Source organism: Phascolarctos cinereus, unplaced genomic scaffold, assembly GCF_003287225.1.
Source record: "Phascolarctos cinereus isolate Bilbo 61053 unplaced genomic scaffold, phaCin_HiC Scaffold_5;HRSCAF=322, whole genome shotgun sequence".
Lineage (NCBI taxonomy): Eukaryota > Metazoa > Chordata > Mammalia > Diprotodontia > Phascolarctidae > Phascolarctos > Phascolarctos cinereus.
In genome coordinates this window covers 28,137,443-28,163,585 of record NW_027555958.1, presented here as the reverse complement: position 1 = coordinate 28,163,585, position 26,143 = coordinate 28,137,443, and the positions used below count along the sequence as shown (strand labels likewise).

The 26,143-nt window shown below is 42.4% G+C and overlaps 2 protein-coding genes across 7 annotated transcripts in view; one reads left to right on the top strand and one right to left on the bottom strand.

The window, feature by feature from the left end:
- NCOR1 (nuclear receptor corepressor 1) overlaps nucleotides 1-13,678 on the bottom strand; it is a 185,496-nt gene extending 171,818 nt beyond the window's left edge. For 5 of the 6 annotated variants that reach the window (XM_078154738.1, XM_078154743.1, XM_078154741.1 and 2 more), the window contains exon 1: nucleotides 12,498-12,604. The gene's annotated coding sequence lies outside the window, so the exon portion shown is untranslated. Of the gene's footprint in view, nucleotides 1-12,497; nucleotides 12,605-13,028 lie in introns of those variants that run through there. The other variant, XM_078154739.1, reaches the window with a different exon arrangement.
- Nucleotides 13,679-13,780: 102 nt separating this feature from the next.
- The window catches only part of PIGL (phosphatidylinositol glycan anchor biosynthesis class L), a 148,400-nt gene continuing 136,037 nt past the window's right edge, over nucleotides 13,781-26,143 (top strand). Inside the window, 2 exon segments of the mRNA XM_021007098.2 lie at nucleotides 13,781-14,106; nucleotides 19,047-19,146. Coding sequence (XP_020862757.1) covers nucleotides 13,860-14,106; nucleotides 19,047-19,146 — 347 coding nt within the window. The 5' untranslated portion in view covers nucleotides 13,781-13,859.

Sequence of the window (26,143 nt, the reverse complement as noted above, 5' to 3'; positions counted from 1 at the left end):
CAATAGCCAAAAAATACAAACAGGAAAAGTCTAAACTATTACCAAACATTTGAAAAAAAATTATAAATCAATAATAAGAGAAATGTAAATTAAAACAGCTCTGAGGTTTTACCACATGCCAAATCCATTTGCCAAAGATGACAAAAGACAAACATGATAAACACAGGAGGGCTTTGGAAATGCAAATACAGCAAAGTTTTTCCAGTGATGTTGTAAATTGGTCTCCAGTGAACAATTCAGAAAAATATCCAAAAAGTCACTAAAAATCTACATACCCTTTGACACAGCAATACATTTATTAGGTATATAATCCCAAGGAGGCCAAAGACAAAGATGAGAAAAGTCTTAAATGGTATATACAAATACATTTATAACAGCATTTTTTTGGGGTAGTAGCACAGAACTGGAAAGAAAGTATGTCTCTCTCAAGTGAATGGCCACAGAAAATGTAACCTCTGAATGTACTGACATAGAATTGCACAATAAGAAATGAGAAATACAAAAAACTCAGAGAAATGTGGGAGACTTGTATGAACTGGTAGCAGAGGGAAATTAGCAGAAACAGAACAATTCACAAGATGACCATAAAGATGTAAAGGAAAACATTGAAAGCCTTCAAAATCTAATCAACCTAGTGACCAACCATGACTTCTCAAGGCTGAGGGTGAGAACCTCAAAGGTACAAAATGGGGCAGATGCTTTTAGAGACGGCCAATGTGCTTGTTTTGCTTTGCTATACTTGTTACGTGGAAAAGGTCTGTTAGAGCACGACAAATCAGTAGGAAATGATAGCAATTTCTTTAAAGGAAGATCAATATCACTTGTTTCAAATTTCTGCTTTAAAAGTTTTTGAAATAATAAAAATTGGATTGCTAGTACTATAAGAGTCCCCCATTACCAAAAATAATCATGACTTTGCTACATCATGTTAAATATTATTATCTGAGTTAACTAATTCCGAAAGCAGCCAACTGGATAAATGGCACTGTTTTAAACTGCTTATAAACACCTACTAAAAGTGGTACTGGCACATAGTTATGACCAAACTGTACAAAGAGATTAATTAAAATAACAATTTGATTCTTGTGTGTTATCAAGTTTCCCTAGAAGTGAATTAGAGGGAGGGGAGAACCACCCAGCAATGAAGTTAAAGCCCACCATTTATAGATGGCCTTAAGAAGGGGAATTTCAGAGGTAAGCATCTTAACTAAGGCAGGTTCAGAATGAATCACACTCTATAGGGGTTTGCAATGTTTTTTATCTCATGGACCTCCTTGGGCAAGGCTTGTGGACCCTTCTCAGAATTTTTTTTTAAAGGCAATTGGGGTTAAGTGACTTGCCCAGGGTCACACAGCTAGTAAGTGTCAAGTGTTTGGTCTGAGACCAGATCTGAACTCAGGTCCTCCTGACTTCAGGGCCAGTGCTCTATCCACTGAGCCACCTAGCTGCCCCAGAATGTTTTTAAGTACATAGAATATGTACTTATTATAAGGGCAGAATTATAAGGGCAACCAATTATATTGAAATAGTTATCAATTTTTCAAAGTTCCTAGATACCAGGCTAAAATCCCCAAAACAACCCAATCTCCCTGGCCTATCTTGTAGGCCAGGTTATGATCCAAAACTAGATCAGGTCTTCTGACCTTGCCCTAGTTTGGGCTCCAGAAATTGAGGTCAAGCAGTATTATTCTGAGTGAAATCTCTTCTGTAAAACTCAGAAATTTTTACTGAATTGAAACTATCAAGAAAAATGCTACAAATAAGAAGTTTTTCGTTTGCAATAAACTGAAATATTTTTCTCCTTTTCTGGAAAGATTGTGATATGGGAACTCTAGTTATCAATTTGTTTGATAGTATTACCTTCCCAGTTTAAACAAAAATATCTATCTCAATCTGGATCAAGTGATCCTGAAAGAATTGGGGTAATCTAGCTCTACTCTGTGATTCTAAGGTAACATTGTGAGTGTGTGTGTCTATGTCAGGGGTAGGGAAGATATGGACAAAGAAAGTTAAGACCACTTTTACGTTCCTAGAACAAATCTTCACAGTGTAGTTTTGTTATTTAAGTAACTTCTGATCAGTTAAGTGAGTACAAAATATATTCCAAAGCTAAGTGCTTGTGTATAATCTGTACCTCTGTTCCCCTCCTTTGGCACTCTTACAGCATAATGCATTTAGAATTTTAAAATTTAAACCATCACATACAAATGCCAAGGCCTCATTAACAGTAGCTGGTGAACCTAAAATGAGACCTTACATGACAGGGACCATTTCAGGTAATTAGGCCAAACAGAATATACTTAATACAACAGATGCCATATCTAGGGGTAGCACAAAGACAAGTGACCTGGGCTCAAGCTGCAGCTCTACCTCTACTTAGTATGACCTCGGATAATCAAGTCACCTCTTTCAGTCAATGGGACTAATGAGCCCAGACCTTCCTGACCTCACATTACACCGTTCTGCAGATCAACCGAAACGATATACACCCAGGGGCTTTGAAGAGTATAAAGCTCTCAAAAGATGTATGTAAGCTGGCATTAAGAAGTGTAGTAAAAGAGAAAGGCATGTAATGTGGGGGGAAAGGACAAGCAAGTTGGTACCATGAATGTGAGTTTTCTCTCTTAAGTATCAAACTGACAGTCTTACAGAGGGATGGGGAGGAGTAGTAGTGATGGTTGGTACTGGTGGCGGCAAAAAGTCACAAAAAAGAAAGAAAAACTGAACCAGAACTATTCTTTCTAGTTCTTAAAGCAATCTCCTGGCTCATTCCCTAGCATCCATCTAATGGCCTAGTTAGGCCTCATCCTCTGACTATCCTTGATCCTCTCTGCCCCTGTTTTGCATGACACTGCATTCTCCTTGAATTCAGCCTACCTCTCGGAGACCTCTATCAGAACCTTAAAGTAGGTGTTCTCCAATACCCTTTGGTCCCCTTCACTTCTCTATGCCATCCTGATCTCTTTCTAGATGTTCTTTTCACATAACATCCCATCTCTCACCTTTAGGCGTTTTTCCTGGCCATTCCCCATGCCTGGAATACTCATCCTCCCTCCTCTATCTCACCTCCTATAGCTTCCTTGGCTTCCTTCAGCTGAAGTCCCTCTTCTGCCAGAAGCCTTCCCCAATCTCAGTTCTTTCCCTCTGTGGATTATTTCCAATTTATTCTGTATATATGTTGTTTGTAAATAGCTGTTTGCATATTGTTTCCTCCATTAGATTGTGAGAGTTTTTTTTAAAACAAGGACTGTTCTTTGCCTTTCTTTGTATGCCCAGCTCATATTAAGTGCCTGATAAAAGCCTGTTCCTGCTCAGGGTTACAGTGTCTAAGGCAGGGTGGAGCTGTCCAAATCAGACAGTCTACCTAGGAGGGTACCTTGTTATCTCGATAGAAAGAATTTTTTAAAAAAATGGAAATTGAATGCTAGGTGATGGGAATAACCAAACTGGGCTAGAGGGAACTGATGAGAAAACGCACCTCTCCTCCTTTTTGCAGAGGCAGGGGACTATGGGTATAGAGCACTGTACATACTGTCAGATTTGGTCAATGTGTTGATTAATCTTGCTAAGCCATTTGTTTCCTCTTTTGTATTCCTTTTTTTTTTTTAATCAAGAATGGACCATTAGGTGGAGAAGAGATATTCAGAAATGAAAGCAATGTAAAACAAAAGATAAGTCCTTTTAAAGGTGTTTTTTTTAATTGATGTTTTGAAAATCCAAACCTTTTAGATATCAAGCTCCTGATGAGTTGGGGTTTTTATTTTGTTAAAAGAGTACTTTCTGTCAATTTAACAAAAATGGAAACAGCTTAATTCTGAGAATTTTAGTTGATATAGCTTATATTTGTTTTGATCGTGTTTACTAGTATTTACTGTGAATGTTACATGTAAAATACAATCATATTTACATGCAACTTTTCAGAAGCACACTGCATAAAATCAAAGGTCCACCTTGATTTGCAAGGAGTTATAACTCCTTGCAAAAGCAGATACTCAGATAATCATCAGCAAAAGTCATTAGCATGGAAATAGAACCCCCTCACCAAAATGTGCTCCTCTAGTCTGTCGTTTGATTAAAACTGCTGTGAATCTGTGGGTGTAAACCCTCTGACCACTGGCTTATCCCTGTTTCTTTTGTACTCTAAACTAGAGGGGAGACCAGGTTACAGTTCTATGGATTAGTTGACGTTGTTGTTGAGCTGTTTCAGTCATGTCCCACTCTCCATGACCCCACTCGTGGTTTTCTTGGCAAAGATACTGTCGTGGTTTGTCATTTCTTTCTCCAGCTCACTTGACAGATGAGGAAATTGAGGCAAACAAGGTAAAGTGACTTACCCAAGGTCACACAGGTGACTGAGGTGTCTGAGGCCAGATTTGAACTTAGGAGGAAGAGTCTTCCTGACTTCAGACTCAGCACTTCACCCACTATGCCACCTAGCTGCCCTCAGTTGAAGTAATCCAGTCAAACTGGCTCATTCACCATTTTTCAAAACACAAAGATAAGTGGATTTAGAGTCAGCAGACTTGGGTTAGAATCCTGGTCCTACTACTTTTACTACCAATGTGACTTGGCCAAGTCAATGACTCCCTCTGGACCTGTTTCCTCATCTTTACAAAGAGGGAGCTGCATTAGATTATTTTTAAAATGTCTTCTAGCTCCAGATTCTACGAGCTTACAAAAAGACACCAGGGTACTTTGGAGGGAACGTCGACCTTGCAGTCCGGAAGCTCTGTGTCTAAAGTCCAATCTTGGCACTTGTTTTGTAACCCTCCAGCAAGTTAATGTACCTGACATTGTTTCCTCATCTGTAAAAGGGGGAAAACATTCTTACTCCCAGCCTCAGAGCTGGTGTGAGAAACTTCAAAGGGAGAGACACAGAAGTAGCAAGCACCTCTACCTTTGCCTTTGTTCACACTATTCCATATATACTTGGAATATCCCTCTATAGAAATCGTCCTGACTGAAGGTCTCACCCCTGATGTTTCCTCCTCCCTAAATAACGCTTTCCTCATCACCCCAGCCAGAAGGGATGCTTTCTTTCCTTGAACTCTCCAAGTACTTCGTTGAGCACGCATTTCTCATTCAGAATGACAGTTGGGTATAAATTGGATCCCCGTCTCATTTGTCTTTCTATGTCTCCCAGAGCCGAGCACAGCCAGAGCAGGAAGGTATTTAGTAGATTATCTAGCTCCGACCACTGTTCCACATGCAACTAACTAGATGCCTGACACTTAGTCTCATTCAAAGTGTGACTAGAAAAAGGAGACAATCAAAAGTCAAGTTCAAATGCTGGCATGCTCAATACTGCTGCTAGTTAGCACCTAAAATACATATGGGAAAATTGTTCCATTATTATATTGTTATGGGAAAAATAAGAGCCTGAAGGGGATTATTCTGTCAGTAAAGATGAGATCTATTCTCTGTGGAACCAACCATAGGCTCCAAGGTATTCACAGCAGCCAAGAACCATAAGCCCGGCATGGCACTCTAGGCAACTCTAAAAATAACATACATACCTAAAGGTCAACTTTTCCAGGAAACATTAACTCAATGATATGATCTGACTTGATATCACTCATACATTAGATGTTTATCTGTCAAGATAATATAACAAAAGGAAAAGAACAACCAAAGTAGTACAAATGGCCATCCTAAGTACATCTGTAGGATTGAGGAAGGCCGTAAGAAGAATGTGCTAGAACAAACTGGCTTTAAAAAAATTTTTTAACCATAGTTCACAGGGTAAAGGATTTAACAATCAATACTATTATTGAGGTCTAGAGGTGCTGGGAACCCCGAAATTCAAGGGCAAAAGGCACGAGTCCTACCTCCAAAAGATTTCAACTCAAGCCTTCTTTCAGTCAGAGACAAGGTTTATTTTTTCGCCAATAGAAGCGGGCAGGATTTTTAAGAACCTGCGCTTTTGTGACTCTTGTATTGATAAGATTTTAAGAATCTGAGCAATTGGTAGACAAGACTTACCCCTTTTTATAGCGGAAAAAGATTGTGGGAAGATTTGGAGGGCAACAAGGAGTGGCCAATGAGCTGGAGTGACCCTAAGGTAACAGACAAGGGGTCTAGATGGGATTAAGGAGTGGCAAATAGCCTGCGGTGGGGACAGGTGTAGACAACAAGGGCACAATGAAAGGGCAGTGAAAAGGATTATACTGGGATAGGATGGGTGCCAGCAGACTTGGTTCAGAGGCTTTCAGGTCCGTTTAAGGGTCCAGCGTGGATCCTATTCCCCATAATTACCATGGACTACACTTTTTTTTTTGAAAGGGAATTCATTCCCCATCACCAGCTGAATGAGGCAATATTTCTGGTGCCCATTTAATTTTTGTTTTCTTTTGTAGAGTTCTTTCAATGAACACAAAATACTTTGCATACAAATTAACACTATATCTAATAAAAGTTGACTGAAAATACAAACACTATGATAAACAACGTGCATATATAGTTGTTGTATTTCATCAAGACTCCTATGAATTTTCTGTTTAAATTGCTTTTGGTGATTTCCAAAAACTACACTCACCAAGTAGGTGCTACTTACAGTACATCTTCAATAACCATGCACTAGAACAGTAGTTCTCCAAGTATGGTTTTCCAGCCCCTGCAGGGTTCCTAAGACTCTTTCAGGGTATCTTGAGGAAGGTAAAAACTATTTTCAAGATAACTAAGATGTATTTTGCCTATTAAAATATCCCTCTCTTTTCCAACTACATAGGCCAGATTTCCTTCATGTACTTCAACCAAAACACCACACTGCAACCAACTGAATGCAGAAACTTTAAGCCAGAGTGACCCAAGTGTGGGAAACCCTCAGCCTTGAGGCCACATGTGGCCCTCTAGGTCCTCAAGTGCAGCCCTTTGACTGATTCCAAACCTAGGTTCCCCACCCCTGAGACAGAAATTCAAGAGATCTGTAAAACTACCTAAAATCATGCCATTCTTCCCACTAAAGCTTTTGTTGTGGAAAACAGTTATTCTTCACAAAAATAGATTATTTATATGAACATGTAATAAATTTGTTATTTCCAATGAAAAATTTTTAAAAATTTAAACTTCTAATATGGAAAATATCAAGAGATAAGCCACATAAACAAAAGCTGTCTTGTTTACGTGGGTTATATCTAATTTTCAAGTGGGTTATATCTACTTTTAAAGAGTATAATAGGGTCTTGGGCCTAAAAAGTTTGAGAACTGTCGCACTAAGGAATTTTCCCAGGCTATCAAACTAATGAATTCAAATACAAGACCTCTCTACTCCTTTTAATGGCATGAAATGGGATCTGTTATTATAAAAGAAGAAAAAAGAAAAATGCTTCACTTTAGTATTTACTTGAAAATATCAATATACAAGAAACAAATTCATTCTTTAAATGCTTTAGGGAGGAGGCATCAGGTGAACTTCATTCTTACCCAAAATGCACAAAGCAAAATTGAACATACACAATTTGTTATAGAAATATATCAAACTCAAGAGGAAAACAAGCTGGAATGGGGGGGGGCGTTATGCGGCTAAGGAGTTAAGATGGAAAATAATACCAGGGTGGCAATGGTCACAAGTGAAACAAACTTCCTTATCCTGAAAGAGAGATTAAAAGGGGATGGGGGCAGAGAAGAACCAGAATCGAAGGGAGGTATCTCAAACTGTCTGATAGACAATTGGGTAGTGGCTGAACAAACTGCAGCATATGAATGTAATGCAATATTATTATGCCATAAGAAATATAGAAAGAAACTACTTGGGGAATCTTTGATAGCATGAACTGAGGAAAATGAAGTGAACCAGGAGAACACTGTGTACAAGGACAGCAACACTGTAAAGAAAAACTCAGAAAGCCTTAAGAACTCTCACCAAAATTATAACCCACCTTGGGATAAAGCATGCTACCCCCCTCTTGACTGAGAAATGATGGATGGACACAAGGGACAGACACAAGTTTTTGTCATAGCCACTGAATAGATCCATTTTGCTTGACTATATTAGTTAAGAGGGTTTTCTTTTTCTTTCTTTTAGTTTTTCATAGAGGGAAAGGTTTAGGGGAAGAGGTGATTAGCAATAGTGGTGCCCCATCCAAACAGCCACTATAATTTTTTTAAAACACACAGACAAGAACAGAAGGACATTCAGAAATAAGACAGTTTGGAAAGAACGTGTAAAATTTATCAGACACACACATATTTTAAAGCAAGCAGAGTGAAATGGAGACTATGGTTTCTTATAGAATCCTCTTTTTGTGTTCTGCTCTATATGGAAATCTTTTTGTATGTATGTTTTAAGATCAGAATTTTTTTTAATTTAAGAAGAAAAAAGAGAAAAATCTTTTAGACTCCCCAACTCAGATGACTGTTATCAAAAAATATTTTTATACTACCAAGACCAATAAAAAGTTAGCTTGTAGACTATTACACATTACAAACGGGTATTTCTATATGGAAATAAGAACAAAATTCATGATCTTGCTTATGTTACTTATCTAGACCTTGTTTGCCTCAGTTTCCTCATCTGTAAAATGAACTGGAACCAGAGAAGGAAATGACAAACCACCGCAGTATCTTTGCCAAGAAAATCCCAAATGGAGTCATGAAGAACTGGACACAGCTGAAAACTGACTGAACAACCACCCAAAGCAAGACCACTGCACAGTATGAGAAAAGGAGTTTCATTTAAGTACAAACTAATTTAGGTTGTTAAAATGTAAAACCAGACCCCCCCAAAGCAGACAATCCTTTTACTATACTTTGCCAAAACTCAAGGAGTACAAGCATATGAATAGTTTGCATAAGAGTCTATTTTAGACAGTCTCGCTGGTCTAAGAAAGGATATTTTAAATACTAGGCTAAATAAGTCTTGACAGTGTGATCCTGACATTTCACAACCAAACTTTTCTAGGTCCAGGTGACCTCAACATTTTTATTTAATATTTCCTTATAAGCAAAAGCAGACAAAAATTAAGCAACTCAAAGCACTACTGCTATTCACCATAAGAAGATACAAATAGGCCAAAATATTGAGAATATTTCTTTTGCTCTTCCACATTATTCCTATTCCAGCCCCTCAACCATAGTCTGCAGGTGACCTTATGCCAGGGTTCTTAATCTTTCATGTGCCTTGGAGCCCTCTGGCAGTGTCTGGTGAAACCTACAGATCCCTCAGAATAATGTTTACAAATGTATAAAATAAAATGTACATAGGATTACAAGTCTATTAAAATACAGTTATCAAAATACATATATATTTTTAAAGTCAGGTCCCTGGAGCACAGATTAAAGAACTACTCCATAGGGTTTTCAAAGTCTATACGCCCATGAGCACACAACCTTTTGCAGATCCTACCATGTTGGAAAAGGTTTGAGTCTAAGTCAGAAAACAGACTACATTTATTTAGGATTAAGTAACACACCCTTAAAAAAGAAATGTGGACAATTCAGTGACCGAGACTGATCTTGAGCAAGTCCCTTAACTTCACTGAGTCTCAATTTCTTTATCTGTCCAGTGAGAGCATTGGGCCAAGTGACCTTCAAACTCAAAGTAATGATCCTATGATACCAAGCCATTCTACTGCTATAGTCATATCAAACACAAACAGGCCAAAATACTGATTGTTGGGGCAGCTATGTGGCACAGTGGATAGAGCACCAGCTCTGGAGTCAGGAGGACTTGAGCTCAAATCCAGCCTCAGACACATAATACTCACTAGCTGTGTGACTCTGGCCAAGTCATTTAACCCCAACTGCCTCACCAAAAAAAAAAAATACATATAGATTGATTGTGTTTCTTTTACTTTTCCACCAAAGTCCTCCTCCAAGACCTCAACTACAGTCTGAATCAAAATAGTTTGAGACTGGAAGGAATGTCATGCATTCATTAAAAATGAACAAGATATAATCTGAAAACGTATCTACATCAAGTTCCTACTCTGCCAAAGTCTCTGACCATTCAACTGGCGACAACAACATGAAATGAATTTAAAAGCACCTTACAAGTCACCATCCTGATGACAGAAGAGCCAGCCCCTTCTCTCCCCCTCATAAAATCCATCTGATCTAAACTTTCTTAGCACTGGAACAATCTTTCACCTGACTATTTTTCAATGGAACACACGTTCTCTCCAAACATTATATACTTCCTTCTCATAGTAATTAAAGCTTTCACTATTTCATCTGAATCTCCCTGTCCATTAAACTAACCCATTCATACCCTAGAACCACAGCAAAATGGAAAACCCCTTTAAAAAATCACTACTAAATTTATTTTTTGTGTAAATCCAAATGTTTAAAAGGATTTGCTTCAATACATGAGATGGCAACTAACGAGACTATCATAGCACAAGGATGAGAAAAAAAATAAGAAACAAGTCTCCCAATGGTTTAATTTTACATACACTGAATGGGAAATTAAAATATAACTGTTTTTTCAGCAAGTTACACTGATTTTTTATGATGTCTAATAATTCATCTAAAAACAAGTTGCTAACATTTATATTCAGCTTTATTCACTCAATATTCAAATAAGCATTTACTTGTGTACGGTGCTAGGTGCTAAGGACAGAGACAAACATGAAACAGTCCTGCCCTTAAGCATCTTACATTCTAGCAGGGAAGTAATATGTACACACTTATACATAGAAGCAAATATAAATACAAAATATAGAGATACATATAGATACAAGTTTACAAAGCAAACATACAGAACAAACATATACAAAGTATATACAAAGAAATGGGAGGGGTAGACTGGCAATCCAGGGAAATCAGGATAGGCAGGCCTGTGGAGAAAGTGCCCTTTGAAGGGCATCTTGAAAGATGCTAGGGAATGGAGACAAAGATGCAAAGGCCTGGAGAGAGAAGATGGAATGTCTACAGGGAACAGGCAAATGGCCTAATCTGTGCAGAACCAGGGAGGAGTGAAGGTGAACAATGAGCAAGAAGCCTGGAAAGGTAAGCTGAGACCAGCCTGTAAAGAACAGGATTTTACAACTATAACTTTACCTATTTATTCAAACAATTCAGAGAATGATATAACTAGAAAACAGCTAAAGGAGCATTTGGCTGTGAAGTAGCCCACCAGAACCAAGTTCATTCTCCTTCTACAATTCCACAATGCCCCAACAAACAAGTGTCAAAATGAACAGAAAGCCCTTATAACTACTCTGGGGAGCTTTCTGAATATATGCAGGCAATTTAATCCTAGGCAATACCACATCCGTTTTTCTCCCCTCGAAAGCCATGGTCCTTCCATGGTCACCAGGGTACCTTTGCAGAATGTAAATTAACGTTACTAACAAATATTAACAAATGATAAGTGAGAAGATAGTTCTGTTGAGAATATAAATCTAAAGAAGTGTGGGATTCTTGACTAGAACAGTTAGTCCACAGAATTCAGTTCCATTGAAGAAACCTTCGCAAAGTGTTTCTCGCATGCAAGGCACCCTTCAGATACAAGGATCCAAACAAACCAATCAACCCTTCCCATTTCACGGATTCCACCACTTTCACTGTGGTAAGCTCACACCGCGGAGAGAGCAACTGGAGGAAATATATATATCTTCGATAGATGCTCTTGGTAAACACTGCTGACAAACAGGATACAGGACCACACTACTCCACCACATCTCCACTAAATCTATACTTATAATAAACTGTTTCTACTTCTTTCCAGTTAATCGGATTCTTTTCTCTCTCACCGACAAAATTGTGCTTCTCAACTGAAGGTTTCTCAATCTCCTCTCTCATCCAAAAAAGAAGCTGCACTCACTGACCTGAGACAAAATTTTAAAGGGGAAACCAGTATGTACTGTGTTCCCTGGATCCTGAAGACTAAAACTCCCAGAAGCAAAGGAGGTTAGTAGAAGCACTTGGGAGTCTAAGTTCCTAGATTCAAAACGTGGCTCAACTTGTTACCTGCGTGACCTTGGGCAAGTCCCTTTCCTTCTTCAGATTCAATTTCCTCATCTGTAAAATGACTGATCAGAAGATATGACCTCTGAGGTTCCTTTCCACTCAAAATCTAAGATTCTATGACCTTCGTGATCTTGGGCAAATCCTTGGGCCCCTCTGGGCCTCGATTTCCTTCCCTGTAAAGTGAGGGATTGGGTCCCGATGATCTCTAAGGTCATCCCTGAAGCCCCTCGGAGCCTCAATACCCCCCACCACTACCCCCAGCCGTAAAGTGAGGGGCCGGTCTACGGGGTCCCAGGCAGCTCGGCCGTTTTGGGAAGCCTTTGTATCTCTCTCCCGAGGCGGGCCGGGGAAAGAGCCCAGGCAGAGTCCGTTGGGTGGGAGGCTCTCCCCGCACCGGGGCCCCCCTCCCGGGGTCAGTAGCAGCATCCCCCCCGCCCGGGCCGAGGGGGTGGGGGGAGAGGGCGCCGGGGCCCTTCACGTGCTGCTCCCCCTCCCGCCCTGGCCCTGCCGGGCCCGCTCCCCGGGGCCTTGCCGCACGCGCGGCTTCCACAGCCCCCCGACGACGCCACGACACGGGGCCTACTCACCCGCGGCGGGGCGGGGGGCGAGAGCGCCCCCGGGACAGGGGGCCGGGGCAGGGCGAGGGGACGGCGCGGCGGGCGGGCGGGCCGGGGCACGGCGAGGCAGGGCGAGCGGGGCGGCGGGCGGGCGGGGGCTCCCCGCGGCCCCTCGGCGGGGCCGGCGCGCGCGCTCGCCTGTCACTCGTGTCGCCGCCGCGGCTGCGGGCCCCGCTGCTGCTGCTGCTCCGGCTGCTGCTGTCGCCGCTGCCGCCGCCACCGCCACCGCCGCGGGCCCTGCTGCTCCGCCAGCGCGGCCGCCATCTTGAGTGCGCCCCTCCCCCAGCGCCGGCCGCCGTGCCGGCACCGCCCCCGCCACCAAGGCACCGCCCCCTTCCGGGGCGGGCGGGGGGGCCGCGGGGGCCGCTCCCCCTGCTCCGCTGTCTTTCCCTCCTGCCTGCGAGGCTCGCGGCGCCGGCCTCGCACTGACCTGCTAGCTCCCCTCCCCCAGTCCAGGCTCCGGGGGGCTACACGTGGGGAGCTCCTGCGAGGCTTACCCACCTGTTCCTCCTTCCACTCGGTTCGTGTGGGTCGCCTTCGGGGGTCCCGAGTCTCTCTTGTCTCCCGGCCTCGAGAGTCAGGCTGCGGGGCAGGATCAGGACCGCGCGGCGACCGGGCCGAGGGCATTCATCCTGCCCAGGCTGGGTCCCCGAGGGCAGCGCTTCGCGCGTGGCCGTCTATGCAAAGGCCGGCGCCCACGCTGTGCCCACACCATGCTTTCCTTTCCCTACCCCCGCCCAGCTTGTGAAAGCGACCCAAAGGGAACCGGCCGGGACCGCATTGGGCCGAGCCCCAAGGGGCAGGAGCTGCGGTCCGACCGTGACCCGCGCGGGGCCGTTGGTCCCCGAGAGAGGCCTCGAAGGGAACAAAGAGGAGGGAGAGGCTGCCCGAGCGGTCCTGCTTGGGACGTGGGGGCTACTCTCGACACGTCTAGTGGGAAACACGTTGCATTGAAACCGAAGGAAAGGGGTGGACGAGGAAGGCGGGGCCAGGCTCCCCGGAGAGAGCTCAAAGAGCGGGCTAGAAGCGAGGGAGGCCGCCCAGGAGGGCAAGGGGGTGAAGCCACGGAGCCCAGGGAAGAGAGCACTAGGCCGCGACCCTGAGCAGTTTAAAAAGAGGCAAAGCAGCGCAGCGTAGCCGGGAACCTGACACTGGCTGCTGCCACTGCCGGGCGGGGCGGGGCGGGGCGGAGCCGGAGAAAGTGACACCTGCCGGGCCCCCGCAAGGGGGACGCTCTGCGCAGGCGTGCTGGCGACGGCCTCGCGGACGGGCGGAACTCGCTTTCCGCCGAGTCCAGTTTCCGGCGGATGCCTTTGGGCAGCTGGAGTCGCCATGGCGCTGCAGGCCGAGCTGCTGTTGGCCGCCTGTGCAGGCCTCGGACTGTGGTTGCTCTGGACTTGGGCCTGGAGCTGCTCGGGGCGTACGCGGGGCGTGGGCGGGGAGCCGGGGCGGGATGGGTCCGGGAGAAGGGCCCTGCTCTTGACCGCGCACCCGGACGACGAGGCCATGTTCTTTGCCCCCACGCTCCTGGGCCTGACCCGGCTGAGCTACCGGGTCTCCCTGCTCTGCTTCTCCGCAGGTAGGAGGCCCCGGGCGGACAGGGACGTCCAGAAAGTGCGGGGGGGAGGGCTGGGGACACGGAGGAATAAAGTGTGTGCACTGGAGCCTGTCTCTTTCGGCCTTGTTCATTGTAGGAGCCCCAAGCACCGTCGCCTCCCCACGCTCCCCACTCCTCTGGGGGCTCCGAGGAGGCCCCGGCCTCCTTTGGGTGAACCACTTCCTTAGGGAATTTAGGTCACAGTGAAGAGTCTAGCACTGGAAAAAGAGCAGTCCAGCCAGAAGCTCTCATCAAGTATATGTATCGTCCCACTTGCTATACCAAGTATGCTAAGTATGAAAAACAGGATACTATGAAACCTCTGCCTCCCTTGGAAAGATTTCCTTAGATAGGAGATACATTGTATACTTAGTCTGCTGAAGGCATGGTCACATTATACGGAGCCAGTAGAATGAGATCGCTGGTTCTGTTTGGCAGCTGACTTAATCCAGAGTCTGCATGAAAGTTTAAAACTAAATGGAATTTGCCTTATAGATTCGGACGCCACAGGGCGTACACTCCAGAACCCCTGGAGAGCAGGGACTGGTTTTTGCCTCTCTTTTGTAACCCCGAAAGGCTTAGCACGGTATCTGGCACATGGTAGCCGCTTAACAATGATTGCTTATTGACCGACTGATTGTCTCGATTAAAAATCTGAAAGTTTAAAGCTTAAATGTAGTTCTTCATATGGATTCAGACTCCATAGAGCCTATACCCCAGAACCCCTCAAGAACAGAGACTGAGTTTTGCCTTTTTTTGTAAGAACCCCGGTGCTTAGAACAGTGCCTGGCACATAGTAGGCACTTAATGAATGCTTCTTGACTGTCCAACTGACATAGTCCAACCTCCTCATTTTGCAGATATGGAGAGGTCAATACAATTGAAATGACCCAGGACTATAGTAAATTAGGTGCTAAATTATAATTGAAACCCATGACCTCTGACTCCATATCCACTGTTCTTACTGTCCAAATCGAATGTTATACTTCTTAGATATCCTTAGACTGAGGCAGACATTCCTTGAACATTGGTTTCTGTTAGTGGCCTGAGAACCCAAAAGAAGTAATCCATGGTTGTGTAGTAATTACTATGATCAACTTGTCGGTTTATTTCAAATACTGCAAGAGAAATTTTGTTGTGATGTTACATTCGTCCCTATTCACTTTGACCAAGTCAAAAGAACCATAGGAATATGCGACCCAAAATCATATTTATAGCTTATGAAGATGTTTATCCTCAAGAGTAGTAAGTCTTTGAAAACAAATTAAGGTGTTTAATAAATAGTTCAACCAAACTGTTTAAATGGAATCGTTTAAAACATTTATGTTTTCAAATTCCAAACTGATACCTGACCAATTTGAGAAGTTCACTATAAAACAAAATTAATCTTAAAATAGATAAACCTTTGATATATGTGCAAGTTGAGCCCTGGATTTGTGACTGAATCTGTAGAAAGCATTTCCAGACTGGAAGGGAGCTTTGGAAATCATCTAGCCCACCCATTTGTCATTAGACACATAAAAAAACAGGCCAGCTGATGGGCTCATCTACACAAGCAGTCACCACCAAAAGTACAATAGCTCAGGGTTCCAGTTTGGCATCTATTCCACTGTACCATAAATCTCTCAAAAGCTTAAAAAAAAGTTTATCCAAGTAGTTTATAACTAAACTTTATGACATCTCTTTTTAAGATATATCCTGACTAGCTTAGTTATGGTTTTAATCATTTTAGTAGCAGAGTCAGCTCTTCAATATCCATGCTAATAGACTGAAACAATGATGTTAAGCTTACCCCCAAATTATTTTTTATTGAGATTTGGAATATGTTATATGATGTTGGTGAGAGAGGGGACAGGGAAAAGAATATTATTTTCCTATGTGTTTTGTTTAGACACATTTTAAAATTAAAATTCTTCTTGGCCCATGATACCTAATTAGAAGGGGATTATTAAAAATGTAATGCACATAGGTAGCACATGGATAGATTCTTTTGTGGACTTTATACTAACATTGACATCCAGACATCCAAATGTTACACAGGGCCATTAAGGTTAATTAACCTTTTCAGTGGCTGGCATATGCCTTGTCTACTATTCATTTAACTGTCTCATATTGCTAATCTTTTCACATATATATTTTAGCCTCTGTGGGACAACTGTTCTTACAACCTAGTAATGTCCAGACCTTAGGTGCTCAGATCTATAGAAGATCTGTTGAAATATTAGTAACTAACTTTACCATAAATCATTTAATTTATCCAATATAATTTCCATAAGGAACCTTAAAAAAAAAGTCTTCACTAGTTTCCTTGGAATTGAAATCTACAGAGAGATTGGGTTAAACACACACACACACACACACACTAATTAGCAATACATCTTCAAACTGTATTATATATTTCAACTCAGTTTCAAAAACAGCAGCTTTTCTCCCTCTCCTTCCCATCTCCAACAATTTAACCATAGCGTCTAGAGATTTCTGGAGTATTTCCTGTTATATTATAAATGCTCAAGAGTGTATCTTATTAACTATTGCATAAATTGGTATTATTTTAATAGAAATCATTCCCTTGCCACTGGTCCTCTTGTGGCTGTTGGTCTCAGAAGTTTTGTATCTTTATACCCTATTGCAGTCAAATTTGTGCTAGGTTCCCAAACAATTTTTGTTTTGACTAAAAAAGCAATTTTGTGTTTGTTTTATGGCTAAGAAATGACCCGAATAGTGTTTCCATTGCTAAATTACGCCATGCCCTATGTATTAGGATCCCTGGTTTTTACCCAGAGTGCAGTGGGGCTAAGTACGTACTATGTTAATCTGATGAGGAGAAGCAGCTCTGGCACAGTTAGAAAACCAGGTTCTGTCTATTTTGTGCTCTTTGAGCCATGATCTTGGACAAGCTAGCTTCTCCACTAAAGTGAATGGGTTGGACTAGGTGACCTCTTCAGGCTCTTTCAAAACAAAGACAGAGTTTCAATGCAATCAACACAGAAAGAATTTTTTTTAAATTGCTTAAAAATGCAATCAAAATATTGATAACTGATTTGAATATATAGTTGCATTCTTTTCCTCTGTCAACATACACTATAGTATTTCTGGATTTTTCTCTCATACATGAAAAATAAAAGCTGGGTATTCAATTTGGCAAAGTTATGCTACTCATTATTATAAACATATGTTTTGTACCACTAAGTTGGAAGAAATGAAGGCTGTCCCTGGAGAAAATGAAAAAGCCATTAGAAATGAAATCCCAAATGGTTTTGATTCCACAATGCTTGAGTGCATATATTTGGGTTTTTAAATAGTGGCTTTGTGTCAGACTCCTTGGGATCACAAATGATCATGTCTGAAAACAATAGTCAGTTTTACTCATCAGAAGCCATTATTTCCTGCCTAATTGTTCGTGGTACAGTTAGGTGCTATGCAAAGTAAATCACATGGGCCAACCTCAATTCCTGTCCTCTAAGCCTATTTTCTGAGAATTGCTAATGCTCACTCCTCTCCAAAAGTTCAGTGTAGTTTTTGTGTGTGTCATGTTTTCTTTTGAACTCTCCATGTTTCCTCAAGCTGAGATAAAATTTTAAAAGAGTTCAATGTTTCCTGGCTGAGAGAAGGAAAAGGGCAGGGAAATTTTGATAGACCTTCCCTGCATACTCTTCTAACTAAGAAAGTGTAGTTAACCCAGGGCCTTGAACACTTCAGCCCTAGGCCTCACTAGCATCAATCTAACTTTCTGTATGTCATCAAAGGGCAAATATGCACTGTGCTGACTGACACAGAATACTCTTAAACAGCAGTTAGGTTTTACAGTGTTTGTAATGGGAAGCAGTTTGTAGATATGACTTAAGATATAAGTGGGGGGAAAAATAGGCTGTATGTTCAGAATGTTGAAAAAATGTAAACCCCATATAGGATGATAATGCGTATTTTGAGGTTCAGTCTCCTTATAGAATCTAATGTACTGACTGCCTAAGGGTTGATCATTAAAGTCCCTTCCAGACCTAAATCTGTGAACCTATGATCTCACTAAACTCTGACCCTCATTGGTGCATTCATTCAACAGACACCTCCAAGTGCTTTCCATTCCCTGCCTTGAAGATACAAAGACAAAAACAATAGTCCCAGCCCTTAAAGAACTTACATGTTCTCTAGAGTAGAGACATGTACATAGATAAATCAATAGAAAAGCCATAGAGATGGAGGCTGGGCTTCGCATTTCACTGATAGAGGGAGCTCCCAGCTGAGGAAACCATTTCTACCAATTCTTGCCAACAACATCTCTGAAACTTAGGGAGTCTTAGAAAACTGCCAGAGCCAGGAGAGGTTAAACATTTTGTCTAGGGTCACACAGCTAACCTGTATCAGAGGCAGAGCTTAAACCCAGATCATCGTTGTTTTGAGGCCAGCTCTCTGTCCACTACAGGCTGGCAATGATGCCTCTTACAAAATGGATACTCGTATGTGTGTGTGTGTGTGTGTGTGTGTGTGTGTGTGTGCGCGTGCACGCGTGTGGGTGCGCATGTACACACATGCATGCATACACATAGCTCAAGTTATTGTCACTAAAAGCAGGTGTGAAATAGTCTGCAGTACCTCACTTTGAGATGGCTTACTTTTATCTTTTATTACATTGAAGCATTTTCCCATACAATTGATCCTCACAACTCTTTGAGACAGGAAATGAAGGAGCACCCCTATTTTATGTACAGGGAAACATGCTGCAGAAAGTCTAGGGGCTTGCCCAGAGTCACAAGCAAGACATCATCGTGACAGTGTGCTGTGTGACTGCTGTCCTTGCTCTGAACTTTGTTGCAGCCTTCTGTCATGATCACAAAGATCATGGTGCAGTTAGATGCTGTGCCTAAAAGCCACCCCCTATGTCTAGTGTGATATAAACCCGCCCTTGATTTATTTGTTATCCCTAGGCAATTACTACAATCAAGGGGCCATTCGTAAGAGAGAACTTTTGCAGAGCTGTGATGTTTTGGGGATTCCACCCTCCAGTGTAACAATTATTGACCACAGGTAACTTCTCTTCAACGATGTGGAAATCCTATTGGAAAAAAAGATAAAGTAATGCACTGGGGGGCACAAAAAGTTGCTTGTAACATAAGATGCAGAGCGTCTCACTTGAATTGTTCAGTTTTTCAACTTCCCATGGTTTCACTGGGACCCGCTTGCTCATCTTCTGTCACTTACTGGGCACTGCCTGAGAGTAGCTTGGACAGACAGTCCCATACTCTGCTGCCAGCAGGTGATGAGGTGATACAGATGTTATTCTCACTGGAATCACCTGCTTTAAAATCCCAAACCAGTGCCAAGGCAGTTCCAGGTCTGGCCAGCCCTACTGTACATCCTGAGAGGGCTTTGAGATCAGGCCCAGTGACAGATGCTGCCTGTTCTCTGAAGAGCATCTGAGCTCGGTTCAGAAACAGCTCATCACTATGTTGGCAGCAGGTTGATGAATTCCTGGGATGCTGGGATCCTCCTCACTATACTCAAATATTTTAAATAGTTTTACCTATTAAGTGGCACTGACAATGGCTAATTAATAGCTGAGATTAGAAGTTTTTTAATTGCTTTCTAGCTTTTAGCATTTTGAAACAGTGGCTAATTTTCTTTTTTAATTACATAATTTAAATTTAATTTAATAGCTTCTATTTATATTTTAACTTTACAGTTATTCATGTAGATAGGTTTAGTAGAAAGCTTCCTAGGCTTGAAGTCAGGAGAGATCTGGTTTCTAATCCAGCCCCTAACACCTACTACCTGTGTGATCACAAGCAAAGTCATTTAGTCTCTCTGAGACTCAGTTTTCTCAGCTATAAAATGGGGATATTAAAACTTCCCTCCCTGCATTGAAGGCAGAAGTTGTGAGTGCTTCTCTTGACTCCAAGATGTGCCTTTAGGACAGATGGCAGAGAGAGGAAGTCTCTTTATTGTGAGACAGGCCACGTGGCTAGTGGAGCAAGAGCAGGCCTCAGAGACAGGGAGATCTGCTATCAAGCCTCACACAGGCATAGCCTGGTTATGTGTAAGTGATCCTAGGCAAGTCACTTCTCAGTGCCAGCCTCCAAGCAGTTCTCTAAGATTCTGAGCTGCAGACTGTTTTCAGGGCTTCTGGCTAGAGGCCTTTCCTCGACTGGGAGCTGTCTGTCTATGACCCTGAAGTCACAGCTCTGAGCAGGAGGTCTGAAAGCCCTGCCTGGATGTCAGCGGCTCTGATCCTTAAAGGAGAACAAATACTCTTTAAACTTCACAACATCAAGCACTTTTCCAAAACTCAGAACAGCCTCTAGAACCACGTACTAAAACACGCGTCAGCCTGCTCTGACGTACACATACTTTCTTTCTTGACCTCTTTTTTAGAATGAAAACCTAAACAGCAAGAATCAGGAGCTAAGGGGGTGTGCCTGCAGTCTGTCTCTGCCTTCTGAGCTGCTTCCTAGCTTTTGTGGGCTTAGGCTGGCCCTTCCCAGTGACAGTGCTTCTGTGTGGTTCACTGTCAATGAGTGTCATGCTGGTTTCCTCCATTTGAGGTTTTCCTCTTCCTGTATTGGGTAATACCTATGCAAGGGAGTCACATGACAACACAGAAAATGTTGAAAAATGCAAGTCCCTTTAACTAATGAACAAAGAGAAAAAAATAAATAAAGCAGAGGGCAGATTTTCAGTCTTCCTCACCTGGATCTATACAAAAGGCAGAAATGGGAAGTGGTGCCTGCTGGTGACGGCTAATCAGAACCTCCAGACTGGCTGTTCTGTTTGTTTTAGAAAAGAGAAAAACAGGGTTGATTCTGTTCTGTACCCATGGGGAACATTCTTTTCAGGAACTCCTCACCTAGTAAGTAGCCCTACTTAGGAAGATCTCACTGTGGTTGCCACTTACCAATTCCCAAGATAAACCTGCTGGGTTTTGTCTAGTAGACTGCCCTGGGGACTGTTGGCTTAACAAAATTTCCTGTCTTACCCCTAACACCACTGCACATGATAAGTGATTATAAATGTTCTGTGGAGTTAAATTGGAGGTAAGTCAATCCAGGTAAACAGTGTTTCTGAAAGACAAAAGGTGAATGTCTCTGAAAGAAAGAAATTACAGTGATGCCTTACTTACCCAGAAATCACTTGGTTCTTAACTTCAGCAATCACAAATGTGGCCAAGAGCCAGAAACAAGCAAAAATTACTTGAGTGGGCAAAAGAGATGTCTCAGCAGTCAAACATCAAAGCTTCTGTACTTTACTCATCTGAGGGCCCTTCAACCCTCATCTAAAGCCTGTTACTGTTTCTTTAAACTGACTTACTGTTTACAGTTCTAACAAGTTTGGTTATCTGGTTTCCTAGGCCACAGCATATTAAAACCAGCAAATTATAGAAAGCAAATTGTGGAAAGTAAAGGAAAGAGAGGAAGCATTGCTAGAGAGAGACAGGCACATTGACAGTGGGGAGGAATGAGAGAGCTTACCAGCCAGGGAGGAGGCCTAAAAAACCCCAGTCATAAAAAGCAGCCACCAGAATTCAAGAAACACAACAATCTGGGACCATTTGGTGCAAAAGCAAAGCACCCTTTCCACTGCACCAGCCCTCAGATCTTCCTAAAGAGGACCCTGAGTCTTTAAAGAAAAGATTCTGTCAGATGCATTCTGTTCTTTTCGAGAGACAGTGGGAAGAGTGGGACAGCCTGTGTGACCCTGGGCGGCCCCTCTTTACCACCAGATAGCTCAGTTGCAGAGAAGGAGCCTGCCTTATTCATAGAGTCAGTTTCCTTACCTTAGAGTTCCCAATACCGATGAATCACAGTCCAGGTCCCCATACTCGTTTTGATATTGTCATCTAGAAAGATTTCTATTTAAAATCATTAAAACTTTCAAAACCTTTGAGCTGAAAGGGGCAGATTGTATTTAACTGTAAATTTCACTTGTGTACAGGACCCCATTTTCCAATCTGTGCCATGTAACGAAACTTCAGGAATCTCTTTTTGTGAGGCGTTTGTTAACATACACAGCCAATGAAGTGATAAGTGAGATAATGCTGTTGGGGCAGCGAGGTGGCGAGGTGGAGCAGTAGATAGAGCACTGGCCCTGGAGTCAGGAGGACCTGAGTTCACATGCAGCCTCAGACACATAACACTCACTAGCTATGTGACTGAGCAAGTCACTTAACCCAATTGCCTCACATTTTAAAAAAGAAGAAGAAGAAGAAGAAGAAGAAGAAGAAGAGATGATATTGTCCCAGTCTGCTTCTAGTCAGTCAATCAGCATATGCTTAGGGACACTTTATTGTGTCCAATGGGATAATACTCTAGGTTTCCTTCAGCAAAACTTTGTTTGGAACTCCAGGAGTTAAAAAACAAACCAAAAAAAACCCAACCCATATTTATGAATATTAATGATCTTTCACTAGACCTTGAGAAGCAAATAAAAGGTTACTGTTTGTAAGTTAATTCTTTGCCAAAGGAGTACCCTTGTAGCTAATCTCCAGAGGCTTCATTGTTGAGGTGCCGAAAGTCCTGAACGAGGTAGGAGTCAGAGACCTGGGTTCTAGTCCCACTTCTACCATTAACTAGTTCTGTAACCTTAGTCAAATCATTTAACATTCTCTTTTGTAAAACAAAGGGATTGAACTAGCTAAATGCTAAAGGTCTCTTCTAGCTCTAAAATGTTATGGCTGTGTGATCCCTACTGGTGGGGCTTGTCTAAAGTGTTAACCTGCAAGAACAGGTAAAGACAGAACCCTGGAATGTTGAATCCCAGAGCTCACTGGATCAGTGAGCACCAGTCAACTTGATAGCATTTGAAAAACATCTGGGTTTATTCACCATCTGCTTTTTCATCTCTTAAAACCTATTAGAGATCAACCCAGGGCTTCAAGATAAAGTATTCTCCAATCCTAATGGTTTCTTTGTGGATGAATCAGCTGCTTTTGTTTGAAAGAATTACACTTTACAGAGCTAGGATGAGGGAATTGAAATAATCAAGTGACTGAATTCCTTAAAAAAAGATTTAGAATAAAATGTTAGTGCCTATTCAGGGCTGGTCAGACCCTGCTCTGTCCAGTTCTGGTTCCACAGTTTTACAGCAACAACAAAAAGACTTAGAAGGTATCCATAGGAGACCCACCAAAATGGCTAGGGGGTAAGAAAATGGAGCCAAGAAGCAGCAGTTCAAGAAACCAAGATTATATGATGACAAGGCAGGCAGGAAAACGATAAGGTCACCAGGCGTGTGGAGGGAGAGAAAGGACAGTGACCAGATATCTCCAACCTTCACTAAAAAGAAAACAAGAAAAAACTAGCTTTCATTTCCATGTGAAGGGCTGTTTGAATCTGAGAAATACTGTTCCTCTGACTAGAGTGGCTTAAATGTCCTGCTCACCACCCAGCTCAAGTTTGGTAAAGTAGGTCACTGAACTATACAGTGAAACAGCAAAGCTAGCAGCCACTTCTCCAGCTAGGGAGAGATTCTGCTGCCTGAGCTTTCTCCTTTTTCCAATAGAGATACCACTTACATGGAAAGGAGGCAAGAGCAGACATTTGAATAAATGTTCTGACAGTAACCAATGGGACAAGCCGCTTCTAAGAGGCCAGCCGCTACCCTGAGAAGGCACCACATTTGGGGAACTTACTCATTGTCGACCGTGCTTAATGCCACCCGACAAGTGGTCAGTCCTATAAGCCCCTTACCAAATCTAAATGTCCTTCCCAAGCCTCTGGTGTCCTGTTAAGGTCCTCTTCGTTTGCTTCTTGCCATGCCATGGACAACGTTTCTATACTCTGCACTCCCCATATTGCTTCAGGCTTATATTTTGGTGAGGGAAATCCAGAGGATTGTTAGTCTTGGATGGGGGCCAACCATTGTAGGGCCTGACTGAGTCATGCAGCCTGGGCTTCCTCTTTCTTTTCATCATCTCCTTGTACATTAGTTATATTTTTAACATACAAAAGGACAGAAATATTTTGGGTGAGATAGAAATTGACCGGCCTGATGCTTGAAGATTCAGCTAAAAATCAACCTTTGCTTCTTTGGACCTTCCCTTCTCCTCCCCCTACCCCTCATCTATGATTAAAAAACAAAATACATCATCTCAGAGCATTTACTCAGGTTTAAAGCAAATTAATCTCTCGAGAGTCTTACATATGCAGCAAAACCTCATTGTCAGCTCTGCTTTATTCCAGGTAGTTGCCATCAGAAGCAACTGCTCTTCTTCCAGGCATCCAGATGTCCTATTTGTCTTAAATTCAAATCTCAGCTAATCTGAACCCAATTGATTTCAAGGTTCATTTCCCCCCACTCCCTTTTTTCACATTTCAAACTAGCCAGGTTTTAACATGCATATTCTCTATGCCAGAAGCTCTTTAAGCACCTGGGGCAAAGGCTCTTTTTACATTTGTTCTGTTGACATGGAGCATCTCTGAGTTTATTTAAATATTCACTTTAGATGAGAGTTCTGTAATCTGAATTGGGAGGCATGCATGAGATAGGCAGCAGCCTTCATGAAGAGCTGATATGATTATCTGAAACTGTCACACGTGAATGATTCCATCATTGGGCAGCCTCATCAACTTGCTTAGGTTTGGGTGTGGGAAGGTTAGTTTGTGATGCATTTGGCTTTTGATTTTCCTTGGCTCTTCTATCTCCCTAACACATTCTAATCTTCTTACAAAGTCAGCTTTGTTTAAAGTTTAAATTAGTGTAGTTAATTTAAAAGGACATTTTCAAAGGGCCTCTCTCTTTGAAGAATTCTAAGTCATCATATTAGAATGGTTCTAATTACTGGGCTCACTACTAGACACATTTTCCATGTTTTGTGAGTAGATTCCAGATTCTGTGACTCTTCAGACTGGACTTTGTAAGGGCCACCATGCAGAGTTCCAATCTGTTTCCTTGAAAGTCATCTCATCCTCTGAGGTTAGATTAGTCTCTGAGGTGAAGAAGATGCAGAGAAACCAATAAACTAAAGGCAGACCAAAGCAGCTGGTGTGCTGTGGTCTCCCAGGCCTTACAGCAGCATATGAACTCATCCAGGACACCAGGGAACCATTGGCTGGAGTAAGGAGTGACTGCGGAACTAGGGAGTCTGTAGCTCAGTGACTTAGAGACTGATCATCAGAGCTAGAAGGGGCCTAAGAGATTAGTTAGGCCTTTGCCCTCATTTTACAAATTAAGAAACCAAAGCCCAGAGGGTAAGTAATTTACCAAGGTCACACAGTTATTGAGTGGCAGAACTGGGATTAGAACTCAGATCTCACACCAAGTTTATTGTGTTGGTGTTCTACTACAAAACAAACTTCAAGCTTCCCCTTGTTTCCGTATTTTCAAAAGATAGTCTGTTTGGCATCCTTTGAAGAAGTTTATAAAGTATAATATTTATTGATATTTTCATAGGCTCACCAGACTCCAAACCTTCAGCAAGAGAGAATACCATTATTTCCCATTTTCTATCAAACATCAACACATTTTTCTGGGGGAAAATTCCCAGTCACTTAAGAATACAGTCTACTAATGGAAAGAGTCAGAATCCTTACCCTGTCATTCAAGGCCCTGTCTAAACTGGCCCCAATATTATCTCCTACTACTCCCCATCATGAACCCTTTCCCCCAGCTTAGATCCTGTCTCTTTCCTGTTCTGCAAACATGCTGCTGCTCTTTTGGCACTACCACCTACATCCTCTTAGGCAGCATGGGCCAATGAAAAGAGCGTCCAGGCTGAGGCCCAAATCACTTCAGTTCTCATCTCAGTCCAGCTGTCACTGATGCTCTGTGTGACCCTGGGCAATTCACTTCCCCTGCCTGAGGTCTGTCTCCTCATCGGAAAAATAAGGGTGGAGTGATTACTCACTTTCATACTATATTTGCAGTCTACACCAAATGAGATCATTGGATGTAGAAGTGCTGGCACTTTAGAGGTGACAGAGTCCAACTTCCCTCAGTTTAATGGAAGAGCAAATGAGATTCAGAGACATTTAAGGGATTGCCTGGGTCACACAAATGTGCCTACAGGGCAGAGATAGGCTCTTTTCACCCT